This window comes from Grus americana, chromosome 1 (genome assembly GCF_028858705.1).
Source record: "Grus americana isolate bGruAme1 chromosome 1, bGruAme1.mat, whole genome shotgun sequence".
NCBI classification, from domain to species: Eukaryota; Metazoa; Chordata; class Aves; order Gruiformes; family Gruidae; genus Grus; species Grus americana.
The window spans coordinates 55,348,481-55,364,159 of record NC_072852.1 but is presented as its reverse complement, the minus strand read 5'-3'; the positions used below and the strand labels follow the sequence as shown (position 1 = coordinate 55,364,159).

At 44.6% G+C, this 15,679-nt stretch overlaps 1 protein-coding gene across 2 annotated transcripts in view; it reads left to right on the top strand.

The window, feature by feature from the left end:
• Positions 1-15,679, top strand: part of GRIN2B (glutamate ionotropic receptor NMDA type subunit 2B) — a 208,393-nt gene that overhangs the window by 169,865 nt on the left and 22,849 nt on the right. For both annotated transcript variants that reach the window (XM_054813050.1, XM_054813051.1), the window contains exons 6-10: positions 5,825-6,033; positions 6,351-6,522; positions 7,196-7,349; positions 8,987-9,112; positions 12,092-12,321. In XM_054813050.1, the coding sequence (XP_054669025.1) occupies positions 5,825-6,033; positions 6,351-6,522; positions 7,196-7,349; positions 8,987-9,112; positions 12,092-12,321 (891 nt within the window). The remainder of the gene's footprint in view (positions 1-5,824; positions 6,034-6,350; positions 6,523-7,195; positions 7,350-8,986; positions 9,113-12,091; positions 12,322-15,679) is intronic.

Genomic DNA, 15,679 nt, shown 5'->3' with positions numbered 1-15,679 from the left:
TCTTGCGCTAGCCTTCTAAAACCTATCTCAATCCCAAATGATTCCACTTTATTTAGGCATGATTTATTTCTTCACAGTCTATTGCAGCATTAAGGTTACAACAGCATCCCCCAGGTTTACCTTTACTTTTATGTACCCTGAGCAGTGCATACTTCCATTGGCAGTGTCCCAGTTATAATTGCTATTTCTATGGTGTTTCTATTATTCCTACAGTAGCCCTTTTCAGGTCCTGCCCAGTTGTTCTGGTTTTCCCATGTCCTCATTCAGGGTCTGTACGAATTGTACTGACAAGACTCTCATTTCTCCCTGGACTCTCTCTGCTTCCCCAAGGGGTTAGGTATGCTTTTCCATCAGCTGTATTACCAATAACACTGCTATTTTCTGCCTGCTGCCCAACATCCTACCTTTACCTTTTCTATATTTGATCTTCACATTTTCATGTATTAAAACCAGGTGTAAAAGTTACATAAGCTTTTTCCAGTTAACTAACTGACAGCAAAGATAAAAGACTGAAAGTTGTCACATTTACACTGTTCACAGATACATGCTGTATATGTTCCCTCCTCTAGCTCTAGACACATGTGTGTGTCTCCTCATTTGCATACTATTTGTGAGCCTCATGGCTTTTTCTGTGTTTATGTACCCAGTGCACCCCAGAGATGAAAACATACCATTATCTCCATTTTACATAATGTGGAGTGGAGGCACAAGGGTACAGACCAGATTCCAGAGGTCCTTGGTGGAATAGGGAATTTCTGCCTTCTAATCCTGCTCTGTGTTGTTGCCTTAGTACTTCCCTACTGGAATGAACAAGCCCCTCAGCTCCTGAAAAAAAACCAAAAAACCAACCACAAACCAACAAACCCCAAAACTTAATAAAGGAGGAAATATTGAACTTTTGGGGAAATGCAGAAAGCAGTTCAAGTCCTAAGTGAGTTTGGAATGATCTTTCTTTTATTCTGTAAATGAAATCAAATCCCTTTTGTTCCTTTTGTATTTCTTCTATACCAGGAGTGACAGGAAGTGAGAGAAGATTTTAAATGAAAAGAGAGTGGTGCAAGGCACAGTGCAAATGGGAGCCTGAATGAAATAAAAACTTATCAAAAGACTTTGCCCAGACATAGTTCTCCTGCAGCCTGTTGAAAAACAAGCACCTGAAGGTTCAAGCTTTCCCCTGAATCTTCACCCCAAATATGAATGCAATTCCTCTGAGCATCTTACCTAAGAAATGTGTCTGAACATTTCTGGTTTTATCCAGAACTGTATTCTGCTGCCTAGTCCTTGAAAGCCAAATTTCTAGGAGGTTTTGTTTTTCCATCTGTTGACATTAGTTAGAGGTTTCTCCAGATGCTCCTGTGTTTTGAAGTCCTGCCTTGACATATTAGGAGGAGCTCAGAGATTGGCTTCTGCTCTGGCTGGAACAGACAATTTTGGAAGTTCATGGGAGTAGCTTGTTCTTACCCATCTGGGTAAGGATTTTGTAAATGGTGAGACTGGATGCTGGTCATTTGAACAGGTGGTTGCTTTTGCCAACGTAGCATATAAGATATCCACTGAATGAGACTACCAACTCCTCTGTGTTATAAATATCTTACTGACCTGATAACACTGAAAAGAGCACATGTAGAAGAATAAGGAAACATACTCTCCTTGTATAAACTGCAGCAAGAAGATTTAGGTTAGACATGAGGAAAAAAACTCTTTTTAATGGGAAGGATAGTTAAGCGCTGGAATAGACTGTCTACGGAGACCATGGGCTCTCTGTCAGTGTAAGGACAGGTTAGACAAACATCTGCCACAAATGGCTGTTACAAGCCTTAGCTTCCCTTGAGAGGAGAGAAGAGCCTCTGTTAAGAATTCGTTTCAGGGAGCTAATATGATACACCTTTCATTAAAGATGCGCATTAACATACTGCAGAACACTTTTATTCTGGCTGCACTATACCGCGGTTAAGGCAATTTGCCAGCCTGCTGGAAGGCTTTCCGAAGGCTCTCACTTATTTTCCCCTTGCACAGGCAATCTTACCTTTTGTCTGCATGGAATAGCTTATATACTTAGGCAAACGAATAGCATATATGATTGACTTTTTGTTCTACACTAGCTCTCACTTTTGTTCTTTGCAAATGTATTGGATTTCTACTTCCAACAGCTTGGTATCCAAAGTAAGATGTTATATTTCAGGTAAAAGTTAGCTGCTCCCCTCCCTCAACAGCTCCAAAATCATCCCCAAACCAAAGTTACTTTCCTTTGTCGATAAGATCAGATGTGGTACAGAAAAAGCAAGGGGAAGTTAAGGTGAAATTCTGACTCTTAGGAGCCCTGCCCTGGCATATGGGAACATACCTAGGGATTGGAGAATATGATTAGAAAGGGGGTTTTAAAGATCCCTAGCATCCTTACTTTTGCTGATTCTGTGACCCTCCAGGGCTCCTAGTGGGAGTTTGGATGACTAGACTCTGATCGGAGAACGCCCAGCAGGTCTTGAAACTGCAGGGTGACAAATATGTAGGATGCCTGGGATGGTTTATTTTTCCTCTGTTTGCTGAGGCAAGCACTGAGAAAAACCTAAGTAATAACAGTTCACAAGCTGTTAATACCAAATACCCTGAGACTTCAGAAGTGCCTTGCTCTGCTCTGCACAGCTTGGCAGGTTATATTCTTTAAGTATAGGCATCATTACCTGGACAAATCTGTGACATTTAATTCTGTTGTGGCTAACCTCTGTCCCCACAGTGAATTGCTCCTTCCCTCTCATGGCAGATTATCTAGTATATGATGCACATTTGTATTTTCTTTCTCTTGCATTGCCTCCATCCTCTGCACATGCAGTGTTTCTTATCCTTACTGTCCTTGCCCACATGTTGCTTAAACCTGGTCGTCTTTAACTACATGCATACACATTTGACCTTTGCATGCATGAGCATGTAAAGAAGTCTGCCCCTCTTAATTCGCAAAGCTTTTCTGACTTTGATTATTCATATCTGTACATGTCTGCAGGTATGTGGCATGCCTGATTGTTCAGGTTAGCAATGAAACAATATTTGCGTGTATTCTTGAGACACTCCATAGTTAATTTGAAAATTTAGGTCAGAACATTCCCTTACATCCTGGTTTTCTTCCTTTTTTGACAATTTAGAATGATTTTATTGTGATAATACGGAAAGGACATGTACTACTGTATTTGCAGGTTAGGTGCTTCAGCACACAGGAGGCTGTGGCAAGACTGTCATTGTTATCCTAATTTCATAATGTTGTCTGTGTAGTACAACATTGTGAAACGTGCCTGGCACACAGCCTTGTGAACTCCCTTTTCTGTCCCAGAGAACTTCTGGGTAATTACGAGTTGGGTTTGCCTATCTGATCTAATTTATCACTTAGGGGTTTATATCATGCCTATTACTGTGATATCTAAGTGCTGCTGAGATACTGCAAGATGTCTCTTTCATCAACCACTTATTTCTATGATAAGTTAATGTTACTGAGCTGAAGTCTGGGCTGTTCTGTGCAGCATCTTAATCACTGGTCCCTACTGAGCACCGTGTGTGCAGTTATTCTGCTTGTCTGGTGGCTTTGCTGAACTAGTTTTGGGGATTTGAGCTCAGTTACTTCAGGGCTAAAGTTGCACTGCAGAAATCTCTGGCTCAGATGATGATAAATTGACCTGTTTGGTCAACGAGTGGGAAGTCCAGGGCTGAGCAGACCCTGGGTGAGCATGTGAGTGTATGCTCTTTATTCTCTCAGAAATGCACTCTCCACATCCAGGCTTAGATATTAGCATGAGTACAGACCATCTGCTGCCCTAGACAACACGACCTGTCTTTTGTGGACAAAAGGGGCCACCAGTTCCTGAGGCTCCCAGTCTGTCAGCTTTCACCTGCTGCTCAAAGTGTGTTTAAAAATTAAAACAACTCCTCCCTGCCCACTCAAGTAACAACAAAAAACAAACAAAACAAAACAAAAAAAAAAGAAAAAAAAGAGAGAAAAACAAGAAAATAGCTGTGTATCCTGCTTGCTGGTCCAAGCAGCGTGACTTCATGGGTGGAGGGAACATTAGGGGCAAGCTCTCCTCAGCATTTTTTGCCAACTGCTTGTCATAAGGGCCCTTAGGAAGGTAAGACCAGCTAAGACCAGCTACCTGGCCACTTCACCCCCTTCTTACAAAACCCACTTGCCTTGCCTTCACTGGGGTGCTGTGTTCACGCTGCAGGGATGGATGGGTAGGCTGCTGTCTCTGGGTGATTTCTCCTGCCTTTCTTCTCCCTCCACAAGCCCCCAGAGTGGATTTTTCTTTCATGGCCAGATGAAGCATTTGCTTGTTTGTTTTGAAGGTGACAAGTGTTTTATGTGAATTCTAGCTGCTCTCAAATGCCAAACCCCAGCTGGGCTTTGAGTTTCACAGAATAACTGCTGACACCTAATGAGCCTCTAATAAGTGCTTCTCCCTCCCGTCCTGTCATTTAAATAAATAAATGACTGAAATTTGGGGGTGGTGGGAGGGGTGTTGGATTTGAGTGGAATGAAGCTTTTCTGTTTACCCACCAAGCAGGTACACCGCTAAGAGCAGTCGTGCAAGCTTCCCACACAACCACACTGCCTCTGCCATCAAGTCAGCTGTGTCTCAGCCCTGGCCTGGCGGGCTTTCTTTGAGGATTGTGCAGGAAAGTTCCTTCCAAAGCCCAGTTAGTTTCTTGCCCTCTCAGCTTCAGCTGCCAGCCAAGGTGCTAATTAGTGTCAACTGTGATGGGGGGAATTGAGAAAAAAGGCAAGACTTTGATGGTTCAAAGCATAGTTGATGTTTGGTTTTCTTCTTTTCCTGGAATTTTTGCAAGGAATGGTCTACCATGGGCAATGGCTACACATATCATCTCTTCAGGGACTGGAGTGACTTCAAAGTACTCTTATTTGTGGCAATAAGTATAGGGCAACTGAGTTCCATTCCCCTTTTCTGACTGCTGAAGATATGATCTCCGTTTGCTTACGAAATGGAAAATGAAAAGATCTAAAATTGCAATGTATCCTTATGGAAAATATAGCAAGATTAAAAAGTCATAGATGCTTTTTGATTTTATTTTTCATGTGTCAGAAACACAGAGCAATTCTTTGTTTCCAGCATGTATGGAACCAAGTCAATGTGAAAGGACAAGAGCAGGTAGTTCAGTAAGGCCTTAGCAGAGGACAACAGGATCTACTGTTAGCAAGCATCTCTGTCTATGTTGTTCTCCTGTGAAGACACTCCTGAAAATGCAGAACATCTCCCTCTTCAGTTGCCTGTCTCTTGGAAGAACTCAGTCCTGACTAGGAACGGGCAACCTTTTTCCACAAAATTTTGAAAAAAATAAAGAAATTCTGTTTTAACTATTTCAAGTGAAGTATTTTAGTTTTTCTGTTTCAAAATTACATTTGTTTCAGCATTTGTATATATTTCTCCTCTCTTTAGCAGGAAAAAAAAATTATTGTGGCTAGTGGGCTGAAGTCAACATTTCAGGAGACAACAAGCTCTGTTCCTGTTTTTTGGCTGAGAAAGTTGAAAGACATCACGTCTGTTTGAGCATGGTGATGCTATCCCCCGGTGATCTATTCACACTCCCAGAGGTTGAGACCATCACAGACATGAGACAACCCAGACATCTTTCTTGTTCTCCACTTCCCCCTGGTTTGAACCCACTTACTCAGAGCCCTCTCCCCAGAAATGTCCTCATCTTACATGAGCCATGAGCTTGGGTACTCCAAAGTGGTCCTCCTGCCAAGGCCTGTGAGAGCTGTGGTTGATGCAGAGGGATGGGGCAGCTAGAAGTCTATCTTCTGTGGTTTGTGTCTCCACAGGTGGGAAAATGGAAGGAAAAAAAGTTGCAGATGAAGTATTACGTGTGGCCCCGCTTTGAGCTGTATCCCGACTCTGAGGAACGTGAAGATGATCACCTGAGTATTGTGACCTTGGAAGAGGCACCATTCGTCATTGTGGAGAATGTGGACCCCCTAAGTGGCACCTGCATGAGGAACACGGTCCCTTGCCAAAAACGCATAGTGACTGAGTATGCACCCATGGGTTTTTCTCCTCCTATTGGGCTCTCCCTTCTCAGCAGAATGTAGAGAGTCTGTTGGGTCAATACCATTGTACCATGATAATCCTTTTAGAGAAGTCACCTCCATTTGCCTAGCCTAGCCTGTGTCCATTCATGACTGGCCCCTTTGGGCAAATCTTCGTAGTGTGTCCCTTCACCCTCCAGCACAGATAGCACAATGAAATTCTCCACATTATATTGTGGGAGGGGGAGTGCATACTGACAACAGAAGGGAATTAAGGGAGTTTTCCCCAGTCTTTTAACCCATTACTGTTGTGATGGTTCAGGAACAAAACTGATGAGGAGCCAGATTACATGAAGAAATGTTGCAAGGGGTTCTGCATTGACATCCTCAAGAAAATCTCAAAGTCTGTCAAGTTCACCTATGACCTCTACTTGGTGACTAACGGCAAGCATGGAAAAAAGATCAATGGGACGTGGAATGGAATGATTGGAGAGGTCAGCAGCAAAGGGAAGGGCATGGTGGTCTTCATCCCTGGGCTGGGTGACATGGGTCAGGTCTGGTCTCCCATCATTATTGGTTCCCCTTCTGGGGCAGGGACAGAGGTGACTCTATAGAAATTATTAGTCTAGATTCTTTCTGGGCACTGTATGAATTGATCTGCTCTGACACTCTGACCATGAGTACCTTTCCTGTTCAACGATTAATTATTATTCTCTATAGTGTCACATATAGTGGCTTTCATAGTCAAATAAAGAGGGTGATATCCATGCACCAGAGAGGCTGCAACCTAGATTATGCTTAGATTGTATACAAGGTGCATAAAGAATGAAATAAGGCTTCGCAGTGTTAGAGGGAGGAGAAAGCAAGGACAGAAAAATGAGATAAGACATCTTCTCAGTGGATGATGTGTTTATCCTAAGACCTCTGCGGATTTATTTTTTATACACATACCAGCTTTAAGGGGAAGATTAATGTCTATAGATTTCCTGAAAGAAGAAGGTGTCCTGATGAAAGATTAGAAAGGAGAGATGATAGAAACAATGTAGGGAATGGGATTACAGGAGTAAAAGAACTGTGTGGAAAGGCAGGAAGGTGAGGAGGGGCTTGGCTGTGGTGCTTGAGAGGTGCCTCAGGCCTGTGTATGATCTTTTACTTTCCTTCCTCCAGGTCGTCACCAAACGGGCCTATATGGCTGTGGGATCCCTCACCATTAATGAGGAGCGTTCAGAAGTGGTGGATTTCTCTGTGCCCTTCATCGAGACGGGAATCAGCGTCATGGTGTCACGTAGCAATGGAACTGTCTCACCTTCTGCCTTCTTAGGTATCATTTTAATCTAAAATTAAAACTTCACCCAGTGTTCATCAAAAATTAGGTGAAGGTTGTTTGTGATTCTTAGCCTGAAAGTCCCTTTTGGGGAGTACCTGTGGGACAGGTATATAAAAATAAACCTTTTAGTTCTAAATCCCAAGCAAGCAAAATCCAGGCAAATGCAAACAGGCACTGCCTAGGATTTCCAAGGCATTTCTCAGCAATTATATGCCTAATCTCAGCAAAGAATGGGTTTACTCAAAGTTGTCACCTACTCTGCAGCATGTGGTTTCCCAGTGACTCAACTAATAGCATGTTCAAGGAGTGTAGGCCAGAAGAAAATTGATTCAAACCTTATAGCTGGTATGCCACAGTACTTGGTGATAACAATTAGCAATAAATTGTTGTGCTTTCATAGAATCATAGAATCTTAAGGTTGGAAAAGACCTCTAAGATCATCAAGTCCAACTGTCGACCCAACACCACCATGTCTACCAAACCACGTCCCAAAGTGCCACGTGAGAGACATTATTTGTAAAGAAGGTATTATCTTAATTCTCCCTTGACAGACCAAGTGGTAGAAGTTAGAGATCTAATAGAGCTTTTCAAGAAGAGTTGAGCCATCAGTTCTGTGCTGACACTGTGTCTTCCAATAAAGGGATTTCTGATGTCCTTCAGTGGTGGAGGTTGACCAGAGAATGCAGAAATTATACCGCATTTCCCCAAGACATCCATGTCTTCCTAGTATCTACTATTTGGCTTTATAAAATGCTTTATGATGCAGCAAACACAGTATATGAGTTATATAATTACTGTCTGCTCTCTGCCAGCATTCTGAGAACATTTATAAACAGAAATAACTTTATATGGGTAAAGAAATTTTTCCAAACCTCTTTAAGTAGGAGTTTCATGACTACTCACTTTTCAGGAGTTTTTGCCTTTAGTTAAGTCCACCAGTATTGCTGGTATGTGTAAAAGTAACGATAAACTTAACTCCAAAATTTAAAAATGCAAGTTAACTGAGGTTGCAATATTGGCTGTAGTCTGGAGCAAAGTTCTAAGTTTCTTTGATCAGGATTAGTCCCATCTTTATCTGTTCAGGCTTGGAGAGGGAGAAAACTTGCAGAATATGAACGCTAATATTTCTAGAATGAGCCAATGTTCCCATTGCTACAGGAATGGAATAGCTGAAAAAACTATTATTGTTATGGCTGAACGTCAGAAATTTGGAGATGCTCTTTGGCTCAATAGCATCTTGAAAGTTGGACGCTTGTCTGAAACTCTGCCAGTTGTGCTTGATTTTCCCCACTCTCTCCAGATGGTGCTGGAGGACTTCCTGGGAACAATCTTTTATCAATGCATTTTATTTTATCAATGCATGCCACAATGGCTGCATATAGTTCCAGATGGAGCCATGTGTCACAAATGTAACAGTAAGAAGGAATGCAGTCATTACAGAGACAGAAGCTATGCTTCTCCCAATTCAAGAAGTTTTTCAGACTCGGATCGAAGGCTTTGTTTTAACTTCTGTTTTTCCACAGCCCAGTTTGCCCCACACTCTCACTGGGGTGCTCTGGAGAGCAAAAGAGGTGAAGGAGGGGTGAGGTAGCATATCAGGTTTTTCACCATGGTTTTCTCTTCCTCTCCAGAGCCTTTCAGTGCTGATGTATGGGTGATGATGTTTGTGATGCTGCTTATCATCTCTGCAGTGGCCGTCTTCGTCTTTGAGTACTTCAGCCCTGTGGGCTATAATCGGTGCCTTGCTGATGGCAGAGGTAAGGGGAGTCCCTCCTTGCCACGATCCTCTCTTGCTTCCAATCCTGGCTCCTTTGTCGGGGTGTTTCCTTTGCCTCAAATGTGATATGGATCTAGCCCACTCTGAGCTCCGCGTTCAGAATAAAGAGGGCAGGGATGGAGGCGGAAAAAAAGGCTGTGAAGAGAGCAGATGTGTATAATGGATAATTTGCTTGGCTCGGGAGACGGAGCTGTGTCGCCTTTCATCTCTAAAGCATGCACCAGCTCCAACTTGTCTCTCATTGAGGGAAAATGGGTCCTGGTAGCTGGTGCTGGCAGTGCCTACAGTGCTGTGCTCTCTGAGGCAATCAGAGGGCTCATCACTGTCAATCCATCCTTCAGTGCTACATCTCCCTGGAGAGCAAGCCGCTCTGCTGGCCTCCCAGCATAGTGCTATGTCCTCCAGACTCCACATCTGTCACCTGGGCATGTCCCTCCCCAATTTGGTTCTCTGGCTTGCTAAGGCTGAGTGAGAAAGTGGGAAGCTCATTTTCCTGGGAGTGGGCGATGGATTATTTTGCAAGGTCAGCAGGAAAGGTGGGGAAAAGTAAGTGACCCATCTCTGTGGTTCTGATCTTCAGAAGACAGCCTGATGAGTTAAAGAGAGGATGGACAGACAGCCTAAGAGACAGCCTTTTTTGCCCTATTGGCATGAAGACAAGTAGCAAGTTGAACCTTCTGTCATCTCCATATCTTCACCCCCTGATGAACCAGCCCTTCAAACCTTTCTGGGTTTAGTGGTCTGTTCAGAATAGTGGGAGAGAGACAGTTATTGGAAAATGCACTCATTTGCTCCCCAGTCTAGTGCTTTGAGTGAATTTATGCCATTAAATTAGAGAGGAGTGAAAAAAAAAGTGTTAATGAGAATGCAGGCAGAACCACATATATGGGGAAGTGGAGAACTTCTCTCTCAACATGGAGCTGTGGAGGGCCTTTATGGCAACTGATTGTAACCACATGGATCTGTGGACACAAGTAAATGCTGTTAAACCTGTGAGTCTCTTGAGAGATATTAACACACATGTGGAACTCAAAGCAGTTCTTAGTACAGGTGTGCGGTTGTGCAGTTATTAAGTTAGCTGAACTGCAGCTGCAAATATCAATATTTCTCAGTAATTATGAACCATACTGCATGATCAGGCAGATATTATCCCTGACAGGTGTAACATGAAGATGTAGAAATCTGCTGCAGAGACTGCAATGTTTGTTTGGTAATGAACGCTCTGGCTAATGTTACTTTGGCTGCATTTGAACTAGTCTATGGCAGTATACCCCTGCCTCCCACACCTGCATGTTCTCTTTATGGACACCAAGATTTTCTCTCCAGGGTCAGGTGGGCATGCCTTGATCTGCTCCTAAATGATGTTGGGTTCTTGTTGGGGCACTCAAAGTTGGAGAGCTCAGAAGGATTCTGGGTCCCTGGTGTGGATTGGAAGCTCCCATTGCTGTCTTAGTTTGTGGCTGACAAAGTAACTGTAAAAGCACATGGGGTGATCAGTGGAGAGAGGAAGGCTTCAGGAGGGAACTTCTCAAGATTTCCTTACACCTTACAAATCCCGCTAATGATTTGCAGGCCTTGCACCTGTGTGTCTTGGGGCACATTAGGCAGAGAGGGATATAAAGCTACCACTCCAGCATGTAAAAAGACAAGGACTGCCAAACCATGTTTCTTATAGCAACTTTGTCTCCTTGGCATCTAGAGGCTCCCATTTTGCCAGGTGATGATTCTGCTTTGAACTTGGTGTACAGTTCCCAGGGTGCAAAGTGAGTAGTTGTATTTAGAGTAACGCAGTCAGTGTTTTCAGATGATCAATGCTATTCACTGCTCAGTGGTTTGGAGAGGAGTGTCAAAACTTCCTTCCCTTTTGTTCCTCTGCTGGAGCCAACCTTAACCACAGGCAGCAGCGCTAGGCACCAGTCAGCCTACCTAAGGGAGAAGATAAAACAAGGGATGCTAACCCAAAAGGTTGCAGAGCCAAGTTGTCACCATTGGAAAAGTGACAGACCCTTGAACTGTGCCAGAGGACTCTCGTCCTAAGAGGGTCCTCTCAGTGTCTGAAGCAGGATCCTTGGAGTAATTGCATCTGCAGTCTCCCTGACAGCTCCTCTTGTGCTCAGGTTGAGCAAATTTTGGTTTGGGTTCCCACTAATGGAACCAGCATATGCCGGGCATATGAGACTGCTGGGAGACGTGCGGGATTTCACAAGTTTTCAGGCCTAGTGCTTCATGAGCTTTTGGGGTATGAGTGAGCTTCCACGCTGAAAAGTGAATAAGGGGAAAACAGCAGCTTTTAAAACACTGGATCTGCTCCTGGACTGTCTGGCACAGAGCTGCTGATTTTCCTGAGATAGACCAGAGTACATGTCACTTAGACTTACCTTAGACACAGAACATGGGGAGGGGGACCTGTGTTCTTCTCTGGCTTGTGTGTCTTTGACAGACTGGGTAGTGAAAACCTTTTGCAGAGGTATTTGTAGAGCCCTGTTATTTCAGATGGTGCTCTTCCTTGCACCTGTACAAGTACAGTGAAGGCCATGTTTTACACAGGTGTATGCTGGGAGTTCAAGGACAACATCACTGTTGAATAGCTAGAAATGAGGATAGAATTTTTCTGAGCAAACTATTTCTGGTGATAACACTTGAACCAAAATGGAATGTTTGGGCTTTTAGATACTCCAAATAGATACAAAAAAGCCCTTGTATAAGGTTTCAGCGGAAATCTTTGAGACAGAATAAATATGGAAGCCTGAGGACTTTCTAAAAAAAGTCATTTTTCAGGGTCACACTTGGTTGAGATATGGTGTCCATGAATATAGGGGAGCGCAGCTGCGGACATTCATCTCACATGTGGGAATAGATACTGCTCTTAAGAGTGAAGTCAAGATGCGTATTTGAATAGAAATGCAGACCACTTACTCTGAGATGCTCACTGTGGGATCATGTTTCTCAATCACTCTAGAGCCAGGAGGTCCCTCTTTCACCATTGGCAAAGCTATCTGGTTGCTGTGGGGGCTGGTGTTCAACAACTCTGTGCCAGTGCAGAATCCCAAGGGTACCACTAGCAAGATCATGGTGTCGGTGTGGGCCTTCTTCGCTGTCATCTTTCTGGCCAGCTACACTGCCAACCTGGCTGCCTTCATGATCCAAGAGGAATACGTGGACCAGGTGTCTGGCTTGAGCGACAAAAAGGTAATGGATCCACCCAAACCCCCAAAGCAGCCTTTTCCATAGAAGAGGCTGCTCTACCCTCTCCTTTGTTTTTACTGGAAAGCGTTCAGTTTTTTTCAGAGTCACATCATAGCTTTAGCTGCTAGTTTAAATAGCACAACTGCTCTTTGTTAGTATTCAGTTGCATTTTTACATATTTTAACCACTCAGGAATGAATTAGAAACAGAACTGAACTGTGTTTGCTTGCATGATCCCAAACCACACCTTGATTGTCAGCAAGAAATGAATTAATGCAACTTTGGAGACGATGTGTATAATGGCTGTAACCTATTTTTTCAGGATGAAATAATTTGTGTGGGAACGCTGGCCATTAGGCTAACAAATATGATCTGTTAGTTTATTCTGGGGACAAGTTCTGCCCATGGGGGTAAATCAGTGTGGCTTTGATCATTTACTATTGCTTGCATTTGAAGTTATACTGTCATTTTTTCAAGACCTTTGGAAGCTTAGCAGAAGAAATCGTTTCTTGTTCAGAGTGTGTTTCGCTGCCTTGTTTACATGCACTGCATTTTGTCCTTGCAGAGCGTTTGCTTTTGCTGGGCTCTGCAACTGAGGATTTTGAGGAGAATGCTCATGCATGCAGGGTAGCACTGTCTGGTTCATGAGGGTCTGAAACTTTGCACATTGCTTTATTTTTGTTTTGCGGTGAGGTTACTCACAAGGAATTGAGTGTTGTGAGGCTCGATTGCCCATGCTGAAATTGTTAGTCAATCACTGGGGCTGCTTAAGGGTTCATGCCATTGTAGAGCAACCAAATAGCAATAGATTGCACACACTGCTATCAGGGATAGAAGCAAGAAGAGGACTGCAAGTGTCAGTTTGCTGCTGCTGGACTGGTTATAGTTACTGTCTCTTGTGTCCCCCATGATAGTCTAGAAATAAATTGTGGCCAGGCCCCCTGTGTACACACTGTCCTGTACAGCAGTCTGGAAATTTTGTGGTGGATTAATTTTTTAAGAGGTTTTTTTTTTTTTTTTCCCCTTTTGTTGTTTTTTTCCTGGAATGAAATATGACACAGAATAATATAATCCATGCAGAAGTGCTCCTGTTATTTGTTTTAATTTCAGCCTCAATTTGTTTCATGCTGTCTCCACACTTGCAGTGTGCTGTGTTGAGGAGGGGGTGGAGGGGAGGATGCTTTTTTGCCAGATGGAGGTTGTTGCGGAGACTCCTTAGAAGCTGCAGACTCCCTCAGACTGAAAGACACTGTTCAAAACCAGCCAGCCCTATCAGAGTTAACATTAGTTTGTCATCATTAGGTTTTCAACTGTCTGAGCTAAATGGGGTAGTTCATACCTGTGATCTATTGTTTCAGGCTGCGCCTAGGCTCATGGAGAGAGCCACACTTTCTTTCTCATGTTTTTCAAGATATTCTTCATACCTGCAGAGATATGTGCATGAAATATCAATTGAAAGTGGTAACTCCTGGAGCTTCACAGAGCCTTTGGATACAAGTTTCTGGGCCTATTTTAGTCAATTTCACTGTAGGGCTGCCTGTGTGTATTAGATTGAGGTCATTTTCTTCTACTTTTCTTTGCCAACATACCTGTGTTTGCTTTTGCTATCCTAAGGCATATGTGCTTTGTTTCTTGGGGAAGAGAAAGGCCACAGTACATACTCAGATCATTGCAGTATGCCTCAAACACAGCTGCTAGTGCAAGTGCAACATTTGGGTAAAATTACGATCTACCAGAGCATCTGGAATCAGATGGAAATTGGCTGGTAAAAACAGCCCAGCTGCTGCCTCTGGAGAATAAAGACAGGTGGGACTAACTCCATCCAAAAGATGTGAGTGAATGAGCTTGATCTGCTGGGCTTATGGATTTCCACTCTCTGAACATGCAGAGGGCCCTGTAGGATTTGAGAGCAGCCATGCAGGCATCTGTCGCACTGCTTCAAGATGCCCTGGTTTGGGAGAAATTCACTCTTCTGAATCTCCTCCTTTCTCTCTTCCAAAGCCCACATACTGCTTGCAGCTTGTTGACCCCCTCAGTGCCACTGCCTGGCCGAGATGCAGGGTGCAGCCACATCCAGGATGGATGGAAGTGTGCTGTGCTCTACCTCCCTTTTCCTGCCTGCTTAAATTAGCCAGTTCAGGCTTTCAAAGGAGGCAGTCACTGACCAATGCCACGTGGCCAAGAGGAACACCTATAGCTTCCAGTCTCATAGCTTCCAGTCTTTTTTATCTCCAAGGTGTGATCCGGTGGCCACAGCAGAAGTGAGGCAGATCAACTCCTGGCCTGCTGCTCCAGCACAAGGAGTCAGCAGAGGATGTAACCCAAACCAACAGGCAAAGGGCTAGTTATTTTAAGGGACATTGTTCCTACTTGCCTAGACCTAGATCTGCTTGCAAATGTCTTTGTAGCATGATCATACCTGGGAAAGGTGCCCCACTGGCACTGTACAGCAGCCAAAATGACAGATGTACTCATAAAATCCATTACTGTGCCTGGCTGGGGAATGCTTGTCAAGGTCAGGCTGGCTACACCCTGCGACAGCCACCCTGAGGGTCTCCTTGGACCCTCTTCCTTGGGCCTTGCCTGGGAAGAGCCACTCCGAGAGGTGCCTATGACTGCTGACCTGCTGCTTCCCCAGAAAAGCAGGCTGAAACGCTCCAGCTGTCTAAGGACTTGGATGGTGTCTTGGCTGTGCCCCAGCATTTACTTCCTAATGACATGCAAGACAGTGACTAACGTCATGTCCCTGCTGTGCTGTGTGGATTCTTGAGCAGGCCTGTCTGAGCTGGGCTGGACTGGATGCTTCTGTGCCAGGGCAGTAGGTTGGACTGAGGGTGGCTGGAGGCTCCCTGCACTGAGCTTAGTGACCTCTGCTGCTCTCTCTCTGGCCCAGGTGATGTTCACTCTGCTGAGTGCCACCCCTTTGTGCTCAGCTAGCCTAAAACTGGTGCCAGAGCTGACCCAGGAACCCACCTCACGATGGCTGTTAATTTCCCCACGTTAACTGTTGCAGCCGCTAAATCATATGTCAAGCTGCAGCTGTTAACGCTGGTGCAGCCGTGGGCAGTTTGAGCGAGGAGAAACCTGCTCCTCCCTGAGAGCAGCACTGGCCCCGTGAGTCCTGCAGGCAAAGAGCTGCTCTGACAGCATCTCCCTTCCAGCTCCCGGTGCCCGCGGCGTGCCGAATCGCTCTCCTCCTGCACAGATGCCAAACCAGCACCCGCTGCCTCTGCCGGTCCACCTTGTGCTGCGGAGTGGCTGGATGTGGTCCTGGCAGGAGAAGAGCCGTGCTGGCCGGGTCAGCTCCCCGGCCGGAGCTCTGCCCCCTCAGCGGCAATGCCAGCAAGCCCAGCCGGAGCAT